General features: G+C 39.6%; 3 protein-coding genes and 1 long non-coding RNA gene across 5 annotated transcripts; 3 read left to right on the top strand and 1 right to left on the bottom strand.

The window, feature by feature from the left end:
- Positions 1-630: 630 nt before the first annotated feature.
- LOC112169118 lies at positions 631-11,722 on the top strand. Its single transcript, XR_002924568.2, has 2 exons — positions 631-720; positions 11,206-11,722. It is a non-coding gene; the product is annotated as an uncharacterized LOC112169118 (long non-coding RNA).
- Positions 11,723-12,223: 501 nt separating this feature from the next.
- On the top strand, positions 12,224-13,923 carry LOC112171559. Its single transcript, XM_024308720.1, has 5 exons — positions 12,224-12,633; positions 12,732-12,791; positions 12,898-13,129; positions 13,259-13,520; positions 13,610-13,923. The coding sequence occupies exons 1-4, from the start codon at positions 12,224-12,226 to the stop codon at positions 13,355-13,357; spliced, it is 801 nt and encodes a 266-aa protein (XP_024164488.1). The 3' UTR covers positions 13,358-13,520; positions 13,610-13,923.
- A 1,236-nt stretch (positions 13,924-15,159) lies between these two features.
- On the top strand, positions 15,160-15,784 carry LOC112174523 (protein AGENET DOMAIN (AGD)-CONTAINING P1). Its single transcript, XM_024312305.2, has one exon. It carries the CDS (start codon positions 15,241-15,243, stop codon positions 15,697-15,699), a length of 459 nt encoding a protein of 152 aa, XP_024168073.1. The 5' UTR covers positions 15,160-15,240; the 3' UTR covers positions 15,700-15,784.
- A 683-nt stretch (positions 15,785-16,467) lies between these two features.
- On the bottom strand, positions 16,468-20,392 carry LOC112172822 (F-box/kelch-repeat protein SKIP30). 2 transcript variants are annotated; one of them, XM_024310310.2, is made up of 3 exons: positions 20,091-20,391; positions 19,240-19,290; positions 16,468-17,932 (listed from the first exon to the last, which is right to left on the bottom strand). In XM_024310310.2, the coding sequence occupies exon 3, from the start codon at positions 17,852-17,854 to the stop codon at positions 16,817-16,819; it is 1,038 nt and encodes a 345-aa protein (XP_024166078.1). In that variant the 5' UTR covers positions 17,855-17,932; positions 19,240-19,290; positions 20,091-20,391; the 3' UTR covers positions 16,468-16,816. The 2 variants fall into 2 exon arrangements, with proteins under 2 accessions (XP_024166078.1, XP_024166079.1); XM_024310311.2 differs by lacking the exon at positions 19,240-19,290 and having other exon boundaries at positions 20,091-20,392.
- Between the last annotated feature and the right edge of the window lie 318 nt (positions 20,393-20,710).

The following is a 20,710-nucleotide window of genomic DNA, read 5'->3' as shown; positions in this document are numbered from 1 at the left end:
TTATTAAATTATAAACTCATCCTCTCTCTCTCTGGAGTGTCGGCCACCCACCTCTCCCCTTCTCTTTCTATATTCTCTTTCTTCTCTCCTCCTCCATTCTTTCTCAGTTTTTCTTCTCTCCTCCTCCTCCTCCTTCACTTCTTCGCCGCGACCCTCAGTTTTTCTCCTCCTCCATTCTTTTTCAGTTTTTCTTCTCTCCTCCTCCTCCTTCACTTCTTCGCCTCGACCCTTCTTTTTCTTCTCTCTTCCTCCTCCTTCTTCACTTCTTCTTCAATTCTTCGTACCAATTATTTCAGTCTTATAGATGTTGGGATTCAAATAGAGTTAGATCAGATTCAAGCACAAATGGAACCAAAAAATCGTGAAACCGAATCGATCCATGTCGGTTCGGGTTTTGCTCGGTTTCAGACTTTAGAAATCATCAAACCCGAACTGTCCCAGCCCTAAGTAGTTGTTAGCGTACACTAGTCTACTTTGGTCAAAATTATTGTTCAAAAAGTTTCTGCAATCAGATTTTAACTTTGATTTTTTCTGACATTGATATCAGCCCCCTTCTCTCTCTTTCTCTCCCCTCACTATCAAAACCCTATTAACCAAATCCCAGTGTCGCCTCTTTCTTGTCCATCATCTTCTTCTTCTTCCGTAAAGATGTCTGAACTCAGCCCTGGGAATAGACCCATCCTTTTACAATGAAGATTTTAATGAAATCGGTGATGCCAGGTATTTCTTTTTTTATCACTCTTGTAATGATAAATCTGAGATTTTTCTTTTTGTTAAAGGAAAAACATATTGTGTGCCTTCGTCAAAGAAACAGACGAAGAGAGAATCAAGCAATTACAAATCACAGCTCAATCAGCATTTAGTATCATAAATGTAATTGATATTTCCGTTGTAATCTTATCCCTATATAAAGGGGTTATGAATGAAATGAGTAGACAATTCCATTTCCCATTTTACTTTTACACGTTATCAGCACGCTCAGAGCAAATAGCCAATAGAAAAAACCCTAGAAGAGAAAAAATATCTCTTCCTTTTCTTTCTGCCGCAACCCAAAAAAAAAAAAAAATTCTTTTCTTCTCCGGCCAAGCACCAGCCTAGCCCATCTCGATCCGGCAGCAGATTACCCTCAACCGGCCAGCCTCAGCCTTGCCCAGAGCTGCACTCCTTCCCCGACCACCAGATCGGCCCCGCCCGGTCCAGCCTCCATCTCTATCGAATTGCTAAGGGCACCCAACTCATCCAAGGCCCGACCCGGCTACGATTCCGAGCCCAGCTCCGACTGAGACCAAATTCCGGCACAATCCGGCGCCGTCCTCCCAGTCGCTCACCTGCAGCACCGCCCTCTCCTCCCAGCAGCGCCTCTGATTTGCAGCTGCACCAGAATTGCAGCAGCAGCCCAGCGACACCGCTCCACAGACCGGCAGCCAAACCCCAGTCACGGCCTCCATCAGCTTCAGCCTAGCCTCGCTGCCTACAGCCCCGCACCCAGCGCCCCTGCGTTCGCGTCCACCCATCTGCAGACCAGCATCGTCTGCACAGCCCACTAGCGCTCGGCTGTTTTTCCAGATCGATCCGATGGACACCAGCGCCCGGCAGCACTTCTAGATCGATCAGCCGGACACCACGCCGGAGCAGCACGGCCCAGCCCCTGAAGGAGAAGCAGAGAAAGAAGAAGACAGGAAAGAAAAAGAAAGAAAAAAAAAAGGACTTGACCAGGGCCAAAGTAAAGACCCGGCCCAAAAATAAAAACAGGCCTCTGCGGCCCACACAAAAAAAAAAAAAAAAAAAAAAAGAGGAAAAGAAAAAATATATATAGAAACAGGCCACCGGCCCAGAAACAAAAACAATAAAAGAAAAGAAAAAAAAAAGGGCCTCCGGGCCCACTGCTGAAAAGAGAAAGGGAGAAACCTCAAGTCCAAAAACATCGCTACGCACGCCTGCATCAACACTCGCGTGTGCTAGGATCGTTTTATTTTCTCGAAATCAAGTATGTTTTCTTTATTTTCTTTTATGATTTTAACCAAGCATGTGAATTTTATATTTTTTTTAGCATGCTTTATACTTTATTGTTTATGCTTTTATTTTGTTATTAAGCATGTTTAATTAGATAAATTTGATCATTTTAAGCATGCCTTATTATTTATGTTTTATATCATTATATTTAGGCATGATTTATAATTATGTTTAAGCATGCTTTATATTTTATTGCTTATGTTTTTATTATGCAATTGTGAGCATGTTTTGTGAATTTTATTTACTCTTATATAATTATTCCTAAGCATGCCTTTATATTATGCTATTGTTTACATTTTATTTTACGCATGATATATTATTGCTATTATTATGTGTAGCATATATTTTGTTATATATTTGTGCAATTTGAGCATGTCATGTAGTTTATTTTTATATATGCTATGTCTTATTTATTATTAAATGTATTATAGTTATTTTTGTAATACGACATATAAAATTCCATTTTGCCATGATAATGAAAATTCATGCGCATTATACACACACTTACTGTGATAAAGTATTTTCACATAGCATCGGAAAAAAAATGTGACCATTACGAATCTTGGTCTTGAAATCTAATTCATATATTTGGAAAATAATTTACGTGGATGTCTTTATGACTGCGTAATTTATATCTTCTCTCTTGTTTTATGTAGATGGCTAATCCAACTCGACCTGAGTTTGACATCTTGGACTCAGAAGGACTTGAGTACCATCGTTGGGTTTCCGATATGGAAACTGCCTTTGTGGCAAAAGACTACACCGCCACCATTACTGATCCCAAAGATGATGAACTATCTAATAAGGTGAAAGCAGATGCCTTAATTTTTCTGAGGCGACATATTGATCCCAGCCTTCGCTGGGAGTACCTTCAGTTGAAGACACCCAAAGCATTGTGGGATGCCCTTAAAGGACGTTTTGGGAACATTCACGATACTTTGCTCCCAGGACTGGCTGTTCAGTGGAATGGAATCCGCTTGCTTGACTATAAAAAGGTCAATGACTTCAACAAGGACATGTTGCGCCTAAAGGCACGTCTCAATTTCTGTGGAAGGGAAATCACAGAAGATGATATGATCTACAAGAATCTTACCACCTTTCCTAATTCAGCTTTTATACTAGCGAACCAGTATCAGTTGGATTATGACAACAAAAGAATCACAACCTTCAATAAGTTGATAAGCCTACTGCAAGTGGCTGAGAGACAAAATAAGATTCTCTTGAATAACAATGCCAGGCCCACTGGGACAAAGAAAATTCCCGAGGCTAATTATGGAAAAATGAAAGGTGGAAATAACTCCAATGTAAGGGGGTTTAGACGTGCTGATCCCTACCCACGTGGCAACAATGCACCACGTGGAAAGGGACACAGGGATCATGGAAACAAGATGCCAAAGGAAAGAGTTGACAATGAACCATGCTATAGGTGTGGATTTATTGGGCATTGGTACAAGAACTGCCAAGCAAACAACAGAGTAGCAGCCAATTACAAGAGGTATAGAGAGTCTAAAGAACAAGTGGCTCACTATATGGAAGAAGGAGGTCATGACCTAGACGTCAACCTTACAGTTGCAGACTCCAATGGCAAAGAGGAACTTGCTAAGTCAATGGATGCTCTCAATCTTGACTGATCTGCTTTATTCATTTTATTTTCCAAAGACAGTTGTGAAGGCATAATGCCTCATTTTTAATTAGACTATTGTTTGGTCTTAAAGTTTATTTTCAATCATGGATTGATGAATAAGATTTCTGAACAAGACCTTGATTTGATTATCGTTGGCTTATTAATAAATTTTGAATTTTATTCTGAAGCACTGAATTTATTCAAATTTATTTACTACACATATTTACATGGTTCGACATAGCACTATAAAGATGTAAAGCAATACATCTAGAAAAAAAATTTATTAGAATGAAAAGAATACCATCCTACGCAAATAAGAAATACTCTAAAGAATATGAGTTATATTTTCTAAATACCTCCCATTTATTTGTAGGAATGAATGGAGGAGAACTTGAGTGCTTAATTGATAGTGGGACTACCCACACAATATTAAGAAATAGGCAATTATTCATTGAACTAATAAGCCTAAAATTCCTCTGTGACTACGATGATTGGATTATCACAACTAATAAAAGGGCGAGGAACTGCCAAATTTTTGCTGCCTAATGGCACAACATTTCAAGTCATAGACACTCTATATGCACCAAGAGCTAATCGAACCTTGTTAAGTTTCAAAGATATTTGTGCCAACGGTTATCATGTAACAACACACCGTGAGAATGGAACTGAATACCTTGATATTAACTCTAATGAATGTGGAAGGAAACGCATTTTAGAGAAACTTATGAGTCAATCTAGTGGACTGTACCTCACTATGATTTGGATCATTGAATCTTATATTGTCACCAACAACGAAATGTGGGACCCTGACTCATACAGGCTTTTGCATGACCGCCTATGGCACCGAGGTCGTGACATGATGATCCGTATTTTTCAAGAACTCACACGGACATCCCTTCTTTCGAGTGAAAAATAGGAGAAAAATCTGCCACACTGCAAGGTGTCGGTTCTAGGATTGCTCAAATGCAGTCATTGCTTTCTGAAGTACCAGAAGCTCTACCTCCCTCCCATTATGCCTCATTGACTATTTCAAAAGCACATCACTCGTTTTGCAAAGCCTGCTCATTAGCAAAAACAGGATCGAGACCTTCCTATGCTAAAGATACAAAACAAAACATTCCATTCTTACAAAGGATACAAAGAGATGTCTGTGGATCTATCCATCCAAAATGCGGACCATTCAAGTACTTTATGGTTCTGGTGGATGCTTCGACAATCTTGTCACATGTCGTTTTATTGTCCACAAGAAATGCTGCAATACTCCTAGCACAGATTATACGTTTAAGGGCTCACCACCCTGATCACCCTATCAAGTCTATAAGGCTTGATAATGCTGGAGAGTTTACATCAAAAGCATTTGATGATTATTGCATATCTATTTGGATCGATGTAGAGAATCCTGTACCCCATGTGCATACACAAAATGGTCTCGCAGAAGCCACCATCAAAAGGCTACAGATGGTGACTAGGGCATTGGTTATGCGCACCAACCTGCCTATATTTGCATGGGGTTATGCAATATTGCACGCAGCTTTACTTATTCGTTTAAGACCCACAGCTAGCCAACCATTTTCTGCGTACCAGTTGGTAACTGGATATGAGCCTGACACTTCACACTCACGCATATTTGGTTGAGCAGTATATGTGCCTATTGCGCCCCCACAGCGCACCAAAATGGGTCCTCAGAGACGATTAAGTATTTATGTTGGATACGAATCCCCAACAATTATATGCTATTTGGAAACCTTGACAGGCGATCTCTCTACCGCTAAATTTGCGGATTATCACTTTGATGAGACAGTCTTCCCGTCGTTAGGGGGAGATAGGAAAAAGGATTTTCCAAGGGAACGACAGGAATTGTCGTGGTTTGTCCCCACTCTGTCTCATCTTGATCCCCGCACTTCATAAAGTGAAAGTGAAGTGAAAAGAATAATCGATCTTCAGAATGTAGCAGATTCGATGCCTGATGCATTTACTGATATCGTAAAAGTGACGAGATCACATATACCAGCTGCAAATGTGCCTGCAAGGTTAGAAGTCCCCAACAAGGGGTACGATGCCGCAGATAGAGGCATTACAACCGCACTTAGTGGAGGTGTGGTTGAGGCCGTGGCTCCCCAAGGAAGAGGGGGAGGTCACTTGGTTCGATTGACACTCACCCAAGGAAGAAGAGGGTGAGTAAGGCACAAACCAATCATCAATGTATAGAATCCCTCTCATGAGATTGTCTCTGATTATAGTTATGTCCATGAATCAATACTGGAGGACGCTCCGATGTTTGAAATGATTCCAGAGAACAAAGAAATCTCAAAGGATTACGAGAGTACGCATGAGTTGATAGAAAGATCTTCCATACACATTGATGATATATACTGTTGCTCAAGGAATCATAGAGCACGATGATATCGAACCACGCTCTGTTGAAAAATGTCAACAAAGAGCAGATTGACCTAAATGGAATGAATCAATCCAGGTAGAATTAGATTCTCTGACAAAGAGACAGGTATTTGGTCTGGTAGTGCTAACCCCACCAAGTGTAAAGCCTGTAGGACATAAATGAGTCTTTGTCAGAAAGCGTAATGAGAAGAATGAAGTCCTAAGGTACAAGGCTCGCCTTGTGGCGCAAGGTTTCTCACAACGCCCTGGAATTGACTACGAGGAGACATTCTCTCCCAAAATAGACGTTATAACGTTCCGCTACTTAGTTAGCTCAGTAGTTTCCAAAGGACTGGAAATGCAGCTCATAGATGTGGTTACTGCATATCTCTATGGGGATCTAGATTCAGATATATATAAGAAAGTGCCTGATGGCCTTACATTACCCAAGTCAAGTGACTCTAAACCACAGAGTGCGTTTGCAATTAAGTTGAAACGCTCACTTTATGGATTGAAACAATCCAGACGGATGTGGTATACCCGTCTAAGTGACTACTTGATTGGGAAGGGATATAAGAACGATGAATTATGCCCCTGCGTATTCATAAAGAAAACAAGTTCCGGATTTGCAAATTGTAGTAGTATATGTCATAACTGGTACTCTTGATGAAATAAGAGAAACCGCGAGCTACTTGAAATCCGAATTTGAGATGAAGGATCTTGGGAAAACTCGATTCTATCTAGGTCGTGAACTAGAACACCGAGTTTGTGGAATGTTAATCCACCAGTCTGCATATGTCCAAAAGTCAGGTGATATAACATGGACAAAGCACATCCTACTAGCACTCCCATGATCGGTCGAAGTTTGGATGCAAGGAAAGATCCATTTCGTCCAAAGGAAGATGACGAACAAGTATTGGGAGCTGAAATTCCCTATCTAAGTGCAATAGGCGCATTATTGTACTTAGTCCAATTTACTCGACCAGACATTGCATTCTCAATGAACTTGTTAGCTAGATTTAGCTCAGCGCCAACGCAGTGTCACTGGAATGGTATCAAGAACATTTTCGATACCTAAAAGGAACCATTGGCTTAGGACTGTTCTTTCCCTGCAGAGAGACAAGAGGGACCGCAGATGGAACTGCAATCCCTAAAGGAAATGTTGATGGCGAAAACGCCACTCACTACACTAAAACGCCAAATGACGTTTTGGTCGGTTTTGCTGATGCTGGATACGTATCTGACCCACATATCGTTCCCAAACTGGTTATGTATTTACCAATGGGAACACAGCGATATCTTGGAGATCAACCAAGCAAACCTTTGTGGCTACCTCCTCGAACCACTCAGAGATCATTGTTCTACATGAAGCGGTTCTTGAGTGTGTATGGTTAAGAACTATCATTGCACATATTCGAGGGACTAGTGGTTTGAGTTCTACCACTGAAGAGCCTACTTGCATTTACGAACACAATGCAGCTGACATCGAACAGATGAAGCTAGGTTATATTAAGGGTGATAACACAAAACACATATCGCCAAAGTTGTCCTACAATCAGCAACAACAGACTCTCCTCAAGATTCAAATGAATCAAGTAAGGTCTAAGGAGAATGTGGCAGATTTGTTCACCAAATCATTGCCTAAGGACACATTTGAGATGTAACATCCCGAACCTAAATTCACCGGTTTACTAGTCATTGGGACGGTAAACGACCTTTACTTTCACTTTTACTTTCGGTTTAGTACTTTTAGTGGCCCTAAAAGTTGACTTTTTGTTCGGGTCAAAATTTGAGAAAATGTTCTTCATGGAAGTTGTAGAGGACATTAAACCGAGCGCGTGCATATGTGGTATGTAAAAATCGGACTTCGTATGCGAGAGTTATGGCCAAAAATGTGAAGTTACTGTTCATGGTAATTTTTGATTAAAATAGAAATTTACCCCGGGTAGGTTTCCATTTCCGGAAACCCACCCCAGCTCTTTCTCTCTCCTCTCCCCCGACCTCTCTCTTCTCCGGTTCCACCATTTTCCCTCTCCCTCCGATTTCCGGCGATTCCGGCCACCAACCGGCGTGCCACCGGTCACCAGAGGAGCGCCTCCTCCCTCCGAGCACCCTAGCAACCTTGGTTTTCCACGATTTGGCCGGAAAACCACGGATCGAAGGAAAAACTCCTCCGGCTGCAGTTTGAAGCTTTTGCCGATTTTCGGCGATTCCGGCCACCTCCGGTCCCCATATCGCCGTCGAAGGTTCGGTTTTCATCACTGATCATTTCCCCTATGGCCTTGTATCACGATTTGTTGTGTAGATGCCGAATCGACGAATTGAAATTCTAGGGTTCTTGAGGATTTCTGGGTTTTTGTTCATTGAATCGATTTCGGCCATTTTTAATTGTTATTTGGGAATGTTGTAGTTGAGAAGTTGAATCAGTGTGTTGAGAAGGTGCTACTGCCAAATTTTGGTGGCCATCGGAGATGGTGGCGGCGGCGCCGCCACTGTGGGCGGCGGTAGCGGCGGCTAGGGTAGTTTATAAATTTCAATTTTTAGCTAGTTAAATTCTATAATTATCATAGAGCTTATATATGAAGTTTGGTGAATTTTGGAGGAGTTTGGAATTGTTTGTGAATTTTCGAAGTTTGGAGTTTTGTGGTGGAATTATGGGAAATCCGGCCGTCGGATTTCCCTCGTTTTCATTATGGAATATGTAAATTGAGGAATTAGAATTGTGGACGAGATTTGGGTTGAATTTGAGAAGTATTGGAGATAGGGATTTTTGGATTTCGTTTAAGTTCGTAATTATTTTATCGGATTGCCGTTTACGGAAATATAATTGTGTACAGGGCAATGTCGCGAGCTACGGTTAGATGAAGGAACTCGTTTGCGTGGTTGCCAATAGTACTGTGAGTGGACGTTTGTTTTAAATAAGTGATGCATGCATTTATTTATTAAAGCATGTTCTATTTTATTAACATATTATTTTCCGAGCATATAAAGTTGATTGCGAATGATCTCATGGATTTGCTTTTAAATAATGATTCTCATGAATAATTATGATTTATACCGATTGTGAGTTTCGGTTATTAAGTTGTTATGCTCGGATTCGAATTTATAATTGATGTTGATTTTTGACGAATTATTTCCGAGGTGATTTCCGGAATTATGCTATTTATATTATATTCCTATTCGTGGATTTGAGATTTTTGGAAAGATTTTCGAAATGGGATTTCGATGGAATTATTTTCGTGTTTATTTATTTGATCATTGGTTTTGGCATTGGGAATGCCTCATTGACAACCTATTTATTTATTTAGCGTGTGGGACACGCTGTTAATTTATACGACTTTACGAGAATTTCCGGGTACGGTTGGGAATCGTACCCGTGTTTTCTTTATTCGTGGGACATGGGGAAGCCTTAAAGATTTATGGGATTTTATTAGTTTTTACCCACCATACCTGGGTCGTTATATATATATTTATTGCTAGCTAGCCTATTAGAACTCCTCCCTACTTACTATGTGTTTGTGGGCGAGTAAGAGCAGAGCATGGGATGCTCCAGAGTGTGGGACACTCCGACCCGAGCCTGGGAGGCTCCCTTCTTTCGTATGGTGAAACTTCTTCCCCATATTTTATTGTTGCTTGACTAGCGGGGCTAGTCCGATTTTCACTGTATCCAGCGGGGCTGGTCTTATTTTCTTGAGAAATGAGATTTCGGTTTTACGATATAGTTTTCAAATGTGGTGACTAGCGAGGCTAGTCAATTTATCGTTTTGAAATTCTTGGATTTAAAGCTAAATGTATTTTTTTTAATTGTTGCATGCATCGGTTATTAAAGAGAATAAATGTGGGAAAGTATGAAATCCTTTTTCCTTTGAGTTGTTTATTTTGTCCACTCACGCTAACGTTTTTCGTCTACTTTCCCCTGTGCCTTTCGGTTTCTAATGCCCAGTTTGCAGGCGAATTAGTGGAGGTCGGGCGTACATGACATTTGAGGCATAGTTGTCACTACTTCCGCAGTGTAGGATCACTTGATCCTTTACTCCTCTGTTATATCCCTGTGTATAGTAGTATTGCTCTGCATAACCTTTGGGATTAGTATATTTGAGTTTTGTGTGTTTTACAGGTTTTCGGGTAGTCCATTTTAGAGGTGACTCTGCCGAATTTTTGGTAGAGTTATCCCTAAGGTGGGCCCCACAGGGCCACCTCGGGTTTCAGGGTGAAATTCGGGGCGGGTCCTGTCATGAGAAACATGTGAAAAGCATAGGAATGCGAAGACTTTCCAAGCTCCCTAGATTAATGTAAGTATCAGGGGGAGGTGTAGACGTCAGGGGGAGTCTAACACACACATGTCATTCTCAAATGTAGAAGGTGCGTTGTGCTCTTTTCCTTCGACCAAGTTTTATTTTTGTCCCACAGGGTTTTTATTGTTACTTGGCAAGGTTTTTAGTGAGGCAACAACTCATGCACCATTTCGTCTTTGACTTGGCACAAGGGGGAGTGTTAAAGGAAAAACATATTGTGTGCCTTCGTCAAAGAAACAGACGAAGAGAGAATCAAGCAATTACAAATCACAGCTCAATCAGCATTTAGTATCATAAATGTAATTGATATTTCCGTTGTAATCTTATCCCTATATAAAGGGGTTATGAATGAAATGAGTAGACAATTCCATTTCCCATTTTACTTTTACACTTTTTCTTTTTTTGCTTACCGGAATTTTTTTTTGAGATACTGCTTACCGGAAAATTAAGGAAGCTCAGATTGAATTCGTGCATGCCTGCCAATTTTCCTAGAATTTTTTATTTTTTTTATTTATTGAGCATTTTCATTTTACTATTATTGATTTCTCGTTCAAGAAACATATATAGATTCAGGAAATTGGTACCACAAGAGCTTTGGTTAGAATTTTGGTCTGTTTGCGCTTTTTTCTTTTGTTGAGGCCAGGGTGTGAAAATGATAAATGATTCAGCACTATGTATTGACGAGGATATTTTGTTTGGCTACTAAGAAACTGTAGGAAACGAAAGGATGATAAAGCCGGCTGTTTCGATAATTTCCTATTCTGTATTTTCCTTAGTTGGGAAGAATGCTTTAGCTTAGTTTTTGTTGATTTAATAGATTAGCTCAGTTTCATTAAGATATAATAATTTGGGAACATTTTTCTAACTCGTGTGTATTTATAAGTATCACTGTTTCAGGATTGTGTGGTAGTGATCCTGAGCCAATAAGTTAGGGGAAGAAACCAGTTGATAAATACAACTCTGGACTGAAATGTTGTTGGTTCATGCTCCATTTTGTATTCATGGACCAGTCTAATTACGGGATACACCTAGTCTTAATTGATCTACTGAACCTCCGCTCCCATCTTCTAGGCGACAAAAACTTCTTCATTGGATTTTTTTTTTTTTTTAACATAATTTCTTCTAGCTGTGGTTAAGAAAACTGAGGGTTTCGATCCGATACTAGTGAGTTCTAATTGCAATTACATGCCTGTATGTGTCTTGGTCTTTGTGTAAATGTCTGGATGAGGAGGCTGCACAACAATATGGCTTGCCCTGAAGGGCTGCGTGGGTTGCATCTCTCTTCACCATTCACTCTGCAGTAGGGATGGCCTTGGGCGCTTGGCTGCCTTTTTCTTCATTTACTTCATTTCGTACTTGTTTGCTACTTTGCATCAACGTCTTTATTAATCGATTATCTTTTCTTTTCCTTTCAGGCAATGCAGTTCGTTCGTGACAAGGGTTAATCCGGTCAAAGCTGGTTTGGAGAGTATAAACCCTCTTAAGGTATGTTGATGAAGGGTATTACCTCTGGCCATAAATTGCATAAACAGAATTTGGCAATCTTTTGGTAATGTTAGAAGAATTAGGGAACTGAGTTTGATACATATCTAGGTTGGTTTTGTACACATTCTGTCTCCTGTTGGATATCAAAGAAGGCTTGATTTTTAAAACTCTAGAGTTTTGGAACTCTTTGGAAGCTAATACACGAACAAGGCAGTATAGCCCTGTCCTGATTTCTGATCTCATAACTCACACCATCTCTTATTTGAACCATGCCACAATACATTTCATCATCACAATTATCTATCATACCATAATGAATAATGGCAGTATTAGTGTTGTAACTTTTCACTTAATATTATCTACCTTTATTTTTTCTCTTATTATGTGAGCGAGCTTAGCTTGTTTCTCTTATTGCAGAAGCGACATAAAGATGGAAGCGAGGAAGATAAAATATGTTTTTGAGGACTTTGGCGAGTTTATAGCTGATAATGATGCTTCATGCGATGATGATGACTCATCGGATGGAGAGGACTCATCTGACGGAGAACAAGAGAGCCTCATCCTTGTTCATGAGCATCGTTACAAAGACAATGAACAGGAAAGTAGAGGTCTGTTTGCTTTGGACAGAAATTTGGTCACTGACCTTGCCTTCTTGTATACCAAGCTTTGGGTCCTAAGTGAAGAACACAAATGGAATGGAACTTACCAACTGGAGTTTAAGGGTATCAGGCTCAATCAACAAACTGGTAATTTCGAAAAAGAAACAATTTGGTATACTCAGCCCGAGCCCTTTCCAGATTTCCTTAAAAGGGTTTTTCACATCGACCTGTATCAAATCAGGTATTGCTTGCATTCTAGATAAGAAAATTTGTCCAATTGTTGTTTGCTAGTTGTGATAAAGTTGATGCTTTTTTTCTTTATGTTTTCTCATGAAATAGCTCTGGTGATGGAGACAAGACTTCTGCCAACTCAAGTGCTACTGATGATTTAAAGTTCAGGTCTGTATACATGCTTTCAGGTTCTGCTATTGACTTATAAAAAAAAAATGAAAACACTTTTGTCATTGACCTGTGTTAATCCATTTGAAAGCATGTTTGTTTACAGATTCTCCTCGAAGGATTCCTCTACCAAAAAAGAAGCTTTCAAGGATGACAAAAGTCACAAGATAATAAGCAAGGAGTTCCATCCATACTTGGAATGGTCTGCAGATGCTGATGCCGACCTTCCACCTCTGCAATGGCCATTAATTGATAAGGAGGGAAATATTGACATGGCGGAGTATGAAGACCTAATTTCACATACCCTTATGCACTTGATGCTTGGAATGTACACAGAGGTATTACTTTTTTCTTTTCTTTTTTTATCAGATACAGAGGTATTACTTAATCTATCCGTTTCATTTAAAAACAAGTTCATCCTCTTTTACTTAATTTCTCATTGTGGTTATTGTAAAATCCTACTTTAGAATGATGCTAAGGAGGTTCTGAGAGATGTACTGAAGAATGAATGGAAATCACAATGGAGGATCATTATTGTGGCAAGTTGTTGGAGCTGCTGGTATTAGACAAACATGTTAGGCTGTTTTGACCTGACTCCGGGGTGACAGAGCTGATGAAGATCGCCAGACCAACAATGAATTGGACTATTGATCGGAAGAATAGCCAAGAAAGGTGAGCTCTGGAAAATTGGAAGAAGGCAGTGCCAGCAAGAAGTTCATCAGTCATTCTGTAAGTTGTATTTCTAAATGCTTGCAAGTTATTATCTACCTTTATTTTTTCTCTTATTCTGTGAGCTTGGCTTGTTTCTCTTATTGAAGGAGTGACATAGAGATGGGAATGAGGAACATAAAAGTAAGGAACAATATGTTTTTGAGGACTGACTCGTTTATAGCTGATACTGATGCTTCATGCGATGATGATGACTCGTCGAATGGAGAGGACTCATCTGACGGAGAACAAGAGAGCCTCATTCTAGTTCATGAGCATCGTTACAGAGACAATAAACAATAAACTAGAGGTGTGTTTGCTACAGAAAATTTGGTTATTGACCTTGGCTACTTGAAGGAAAAGATTGAGGGCATATGTGTTACAATTAATTTAGTGGTTTCTCTACTGAGTGGGTCAATGTCCGTCATGGAAGGAAGGCCGCTGAGGCTGAGAAGGAAGAAAATAAGTAGAATGCTTCTTCCCTGCGTGTTCAATATTTCCCAAGGATTGCTTATGTCTTGCCAGATGCAAATTAGCTTTGTCCTATTTTCTGAGACATCTAATGGATCGAAAATATTAGATTTTGTAATTTCAGTTCAGTATGCGGAGGTTAAAGATTTAGCGAAAAAAAAAAAAAAACAAAAATGATATTTAACTATGCATTGTCAACTACATAAAATATTAGAAAATTACACACAAGTGATCTTTTGAAGCATGACTCTGTAATTAAATGTTGAAGAAGGGCTGGACGATAAGATAACCTTCTCTACATTCAAATTTCCCAAAATCTCTCATATCAGTCTTAATTATCTGAGGGTGTGGCAAGTGGCAACAATTAATTGGGACATGATGATCTAGAAGATGCAACAGAGTAATGGTGAATCCTTTAGATATTGTTACTAGCCATCGAAGGAAAAAAGGACAGCTTTCTTCTAGTTCTTGGCAGATTGAGGCTGTAAGCCCTACCTTTTGTGAGGCTGTAAAACTAGAGAACGGAAACGACCTCATGCTTTGGAAGAAGGACGGGGACTTGATGTCGCAACCCACCTGTAAAATTTTTAGTTTTTCCGATCACTTGAGGGACTCAATCAGACCTAAAAGGAGAGGAGGCAGGTGAGAGTGACGAGTCATTGTGGGGAGTGGTGAGTGACCCAAAATGTAGTGTCGTGATAATTGTTTTTCTTCATTTTAATGGTGTAGTTACTTAGTCATTAATGTGAAAATACAAATTCAACATAGTGACTTCCGAGTTGATCTTTGGTGTAAGTGCCAAACTATGAAATATGATTTTTTTTTTTTTTTTTTCCTTCTGAGAGGTAAATATGCGTATTCTAAATTTTAGGTCAATGCCGCCTATAGAAAAATATTTTTATTTTTATTTTATTTTTTCACTAGGTTTTTTAAACTATGTGCCATAAAACAGCTAGCCATGCCAAACTTGCCCACTGATCTTTTATCTTTTAATACTAGTCATAAAAACATATATTCTCGTGAAAAGTAGTCGTACTCAAATAAGAGTAAAAATTAAAAAAGAACGTTGACCTCAAAAGTGCTTTTGGGCGATAGGTGGATTTGGGGTTGGTGTAGAATTCCTGTTTCCTCAAGGACTTGAGACCCGTTTACCTATAAAATGGAGGTATAGAGGTATAGGCGTCTCCAGAGCCCAGAGGTGCAGCCAGAGCAACACAAAGGAAAATATAGTTTTCAGTAATAACTCTTCTTCACCAATCCTTGGCTAGAAATGGCTTTTCACTCAAAACGTTCTTTCCAAAGAGGAGATCAAGTGGAAGTGTCTAGCAATATGGAAGGGTTTCTTGGCTCATTTTGGCGAGCAACCATAGTTGCAAATATGGGTACAAACTACGTGGTTGAGTACAAAGATCTAGTGGAGGAACATGATGAATCTACACTTCTGAGAGAGACTATCATGGCGAACCAGGTCCGGCCTCTGCCACCTAGAATTGCGGCTTCTCGGTTTTCCGATAATAACAAGGTTGATGCGTTTGACAGGGACGGTTGGTGGGTCGGAAAGATTTCTGGGAGGGAAGGGTCTGATAAGTACTATGTTTTCTTTGAAACCACCGGGGAAGAGATTGCTTACCCGATTTCGCAGTTGAGGTTTCATCTAGACTGGCGCAACGGGAAGTGGATTTCTCAGAAGAAGCCTTCCAAAAAGAGGCGCAAGATGGATGATGAATAATGAATTTTTACGATGTCCCAATACACAACCCCTATTATGTACCAAAGATATGACGCTTAATTCAATTTGATTGATGGCTTTGTTATTTGTTTTTTATTATTATTATTATTCGAAATAGCTTTATTCATAAACTGATTTAGGTAATAGCAGCTCCCAAAAAAAAAAAAAAAAAAAGGTAAGAGCAGCGCGCCAGCTCCAAAAGAAACTGTCCCCTAGCTACAACTTCAATTACAAGAAAATTCAACAATTAAATCATGAATCCAAGGAGTCCCAATCTCCCAACAATGTATGAGGTTACCATTGTTGTGAGGGCACGCCAAACCCTTCGCTGCTTTCCTCTTTTTTGAAGAAGTATACTTTCCCTGAAAGTCTTCTTCATTGGCGAGCTAGTAGGAAAGAACAAGGCGGGCGAGGGATTATCACCTATGGCTAAATCCATGCACTGCCATCATGAATAGTGAGTGCAGCGGCCAATCTCGCTGTCATGGCTACAATGGCCATATCGCCTTGGAGGGGAGGTAAAGGAGAAAAAAGAAGAGAGGGCAGACGAGGGAGGGACTGGGGTGAGATCAGATGTGGAGACGTGAGTGGGGAGAAACGAAGTCGAGGGAGGTGAATAGTTGCGAGAGGCTCCCACCATTCGTATATACTTTCTATCTTCACCTTCTCGTGTTTGATTCCCTAATCAAATTTACATACCAAGATTAACCGGCGAAGTGGTAGATTAGATAGGTTTCCTCACTGAAATCAACATTAACGAAACCAATGTAAAAGAAAAACTGTGACATAGAAGAATCTTCGTTCATTAACGCTAAAACAAAAAGCAAAATAGAACAGAAGTGCTTCATCCATGACAAATAGTTCATATAATTCTTGTACCCCTAAATTTTTGCCTCTTCCGAATGGTGCCTGAACCTTTTACTGTTACCTGGGTATATAGGAGTTCCAAGCGAACTCGAGCCGCTAATCATAACATGAAACATCGCGGAGAGTATGGATTACAAAGGAAAAAGGAAAAAACAAAGAGGAAAGGGAGCCAGGAAAGGCTAATTCCTAGTAGTAGGAATGAAAAGCGTTAGGATGCGAACTAAAATTAACCACCAGATAACAAGGATACCTAAATTCTCAACTGTGTACAACCAAGAATAGTTCCACGGCACCGTGTCATTGCAGCTGCCTGGCGCCAAGTAGGTCTTTCACCCCCAATTGTCAGAACATCAACATCAGACATTGGCTTGATCTCCAAGTTCCACTGATCAGGGATAATCACCCCACCAATCACATAAATTTCATCCCCAAGTCCAGTCATTGCAAACCCAATTCTGCGACCAATCTCAGATGCTGAAACCAGAACCTTCCTCACTTCCCTGTCTTGCTTGCAGATGAGTCCGTTGCTCATCACATAAAGTGCACCCTTAACAACCGTCATTGGACCCTGTTGCCAACCATAATCTTCTACAGTCCACCCATTCACCACATTGTCTAAGACTTGCACCGTTGATAAACCCTTGTGCAAGACGTGCACCTTTCCTCTGATCACTATTCCTGAGCATGCCGAATTATGAGTACGATGGAGATCAGGTATTGGAATCCACACATCCTTGTCAGGGTCATACATTTCGGCTTGAGAAATTGACTTTCGACAGCTGGTAAAACCGCCAGCAACAACAATTTTTCCATCTAAAACACAGCATGCAAACATTGCACGAGGCACAAGCATAGATGCACGTGAGTTCCATTGCCTAATTACAGGGTCATATGACCACACCTCATTGGTTGCAAAACTCCCATCTTGGTCACCGGTCTGTGGGTCGACAGCACCACTACCACCACCAAGCACAAACAGCTTTCCAGCAGTGGAGACAGCACCGAAATTAGAAAGGATTTTAATTCTAGAAGGGAGAACAGGGAGTGTAATCCAAAGGTCTCGAAGAGGGTCATACAGCTGCCATAAATTCTCTGGATCAAAAGCAGACACACATAATAAATCTTCACATGACCCAAGCTCCTGTCGAGCTCTAAACAGTTCAGGGCTATGAATTGCAGCTTTCCAGGAACGGGAAACAAGCTCCAACTTAGGATGGAGATGGAAGGGAACCCAAGCAAGGCACCTAAGGGCAACGGCGTCAGGAAGACCTTCAATCAGTTCAGACATAATAATCACAGTGCATCTGTTTCAGATGATACGTCACAGTTATTGTTGCTACTTGGGTACAGCACTGGCACAAGCAATCTGAAGCATCAAAATACAAGGTTACACTTTGAAGAGAATACATTGATTCCTTTGACTCTTAGAAGAGAATACATTGATTCCTTTAACTCAAAATTAAAGTTTCGAAGTGTATGCAAATATTTAATAAAGTGACATGTTTTAACATCTGTTTCTCATCTTATGACTCGGCCCAAGGAATGCCAAGATGTCCAAAGGTAACCCATCAACTAGGATGGACTAACTGCTTACTCAAATCACTTCAATTTGATAGTTTAAGCTTTGACCCCAAATTCCAGTCAGCATTTTTACAGGAGTGGTTCCTGAATATTGATCCATTTTTTTTTCCAACCAAATAATCCTGAGGATTGAAACCCAGAGAATCCTACCTTTTGTTTTCAGCAGTTTAAGTTTTCACCCAATGTTTGAGCTATGTTCATCATTTTCAGTTTAAAAATTATACAGAACACCAATGCTTAAAAGGACAATTTGTATTCTTAGTTTTAAGTCCTGAAATCATAAATCTCACTTAAACAAACTCCACAGACGAATTCTTAACAAAATTCAAGCATGATAATCACCCATCAAGAATTCTTGACATAGTTTTACAGACACCAATGCTCAAAAAGGACAAATTGTATTCTTATTTTTATGTCCTAAAATCATACAGTTCACTAAAACAAACTCCACAGAAGAATTCTTAACAAAATTTCAAACAAGACAAATCACATCATCAAGTGTATTGGATTGCCCTTGTGTGCAAGTTCAGTTACCAAAGACAATCACCACCCTAGCAAACTCTAAAGATGAAATGACCCTTATTTTCAATAAGCAATATGATATCTTAGGCACAAACTAAAGTTGCAAGATTGGCTAAATTTGTCCTGAATAAACAAAAACTTTCAGAACGAAAAGTCATTCAGAAATACAAGATATATGTAAAAGGCATCCACCATTGCTCTTGAAGATGGTAAGCTGTACCAAAGACTTTTATCTTTCAGAGCTAACACACTCCTTAACTTCCAACACAAAGACCATAAACTATTAAGATCTCCATTGTTTTCAAATACATAACAACATTTGGTCTTTTATTGACAATAATTACCCACTCAAAAGAAACAAATATTCAGTAAGGGCAAAGCAACTAAAATGAGGTGAGAAACATCAAACCCAACCCAACTGCCCTAGACAAATAAAAGGGATCAAAATAGTTCTAGTGAATTCAGTGAGAGGAAAGGAGAAAATGCCCATGTCAGAGCCACTGAGATTTGTTCTCATACTGATATACTAAAGGACACATAGCCACATGAGCGTCTTACTATTTTACTTACCAGCTTATGTTAGACGTAAACCACCCAATTCTCTTCTCTAGGCAGAAATACCTGCAAACAAACAAAAAACTAAATCTTTGAACTTTTGAACTTTGAAATATAATAGCGTTATATAAATGATGTGGTAAACAATGAAACAACACTCTGCTATGCCTTTTAGGTTCAATTGAAACTTTGCTGTTGTCAGTAAACCTGAACAAGACATCTCCAAGTACAAGATTACAAGTACTTAAACACACCAGACAGACAAACTCATGTAGCATCTCAACTCTCACGCAGACACCACTCTCAGGTTAGCATAACCATTTGTTTTCAGGCGAAAATACAAATTGCATAACTGGTTCAGCAGCAACTGGCTAACTAACAAACTAATACATACCGGTTATCTATCACGATTCCATAATTCATGCCTTAAAGATAAAATTCAAGACCAAAAAAGAAAACAGGTAATTCATCAAACAACATCGTACTCCACCATCTATGCACTTGGTTTCATTTACCTACATTACTACTTAGGTAACAAAGCATATGAATATTTAGTCTCAACCCAAAAGTATAACCAATCAAAGCCATTCATCTATACCAGCACAGAAATTTGACACTCAACAAAGTCCCAGCAAACAGCTCAACAACCATCCAGTCATGTAAACCAAGAACAATTCTCCACATTCAACATAAACCCATTTCACAAAATCATAAACCCATCTCGAATTGAACAAAAGGCCAACTGGGTATCTGATAAACTCGATGATAAACACCAATTTCAGACAAACAACGCAAACTACGGCCATAAACACAAGTGTGAACAACTGTAATTGCCTCACAGAAAGAGAGAGAGAGAGTGGATGTACCTGAAAAGACAGCAACGGGTGAAGAACACAAAGATTTGGGCTTTGTGCTCAAATTCCTAGAGAGAGATAAAGGGTAGCGTTTGGTTCTTCAAGGCTAAGCCCAAGATGATGACTTTTCAGAGGAGGAGCTGAGGAAAACGCCGAGTTACAAAAATCAATGCTTTGTGTTGTTTGCGTGTATGGTGAAATGTGGTTTGTGAGCGTTATATCAGAACAAGGGATATGGGAATTCAATTTCTGTGTTTTGATTCACTCAACCCTAAAAATAAATTAACCCAATAAGCAACATTTGGGGATATTCCTAATTCCCTACTACTACTATCTTGTTCCTTCTCATCTCCTTCAGTCCATGGCATTTTCGTTATTTTTTTTTCTTTCTTCTTAGGTGAAACGTGCATATCACGTGGTTGAAAAATCTCACCCCTAAACAAGGGCCAAGACCTTGCTTTCTTCATGATCTTTGATTCTTTGGTTGGTATTGTATTTCCATGTTAAAATAATGAAATTTCTTTACGTTACGTATATCAGTTTGATATAGAAATAGGTTGATCGTGTGAATTACTTCTTAATTAGATCTCGAATTAGGGTTTGACTGTAAGGAGATATGTTAATATACAATT

The sequence above is a fragment of the Rosa chinensis genome, chromosome 6 (genome assembly GCF_002994745.2).
Source record: "Rosa chinensis cultivar Old Blush chromosome 6, RchiOBHm-V2, whole genome shotgun sequence".
NCBI classification, from domain to species: domain Eukaryota; kingdom Viridiplantae; phylum Streptophyta; class Magnoliopsida; order Rosales; family Rosaceae; genus Rosa; species Rosa chinensis.
This window is presented reverse-complemented; position numbering and strand designations above follow the sequence as displayed.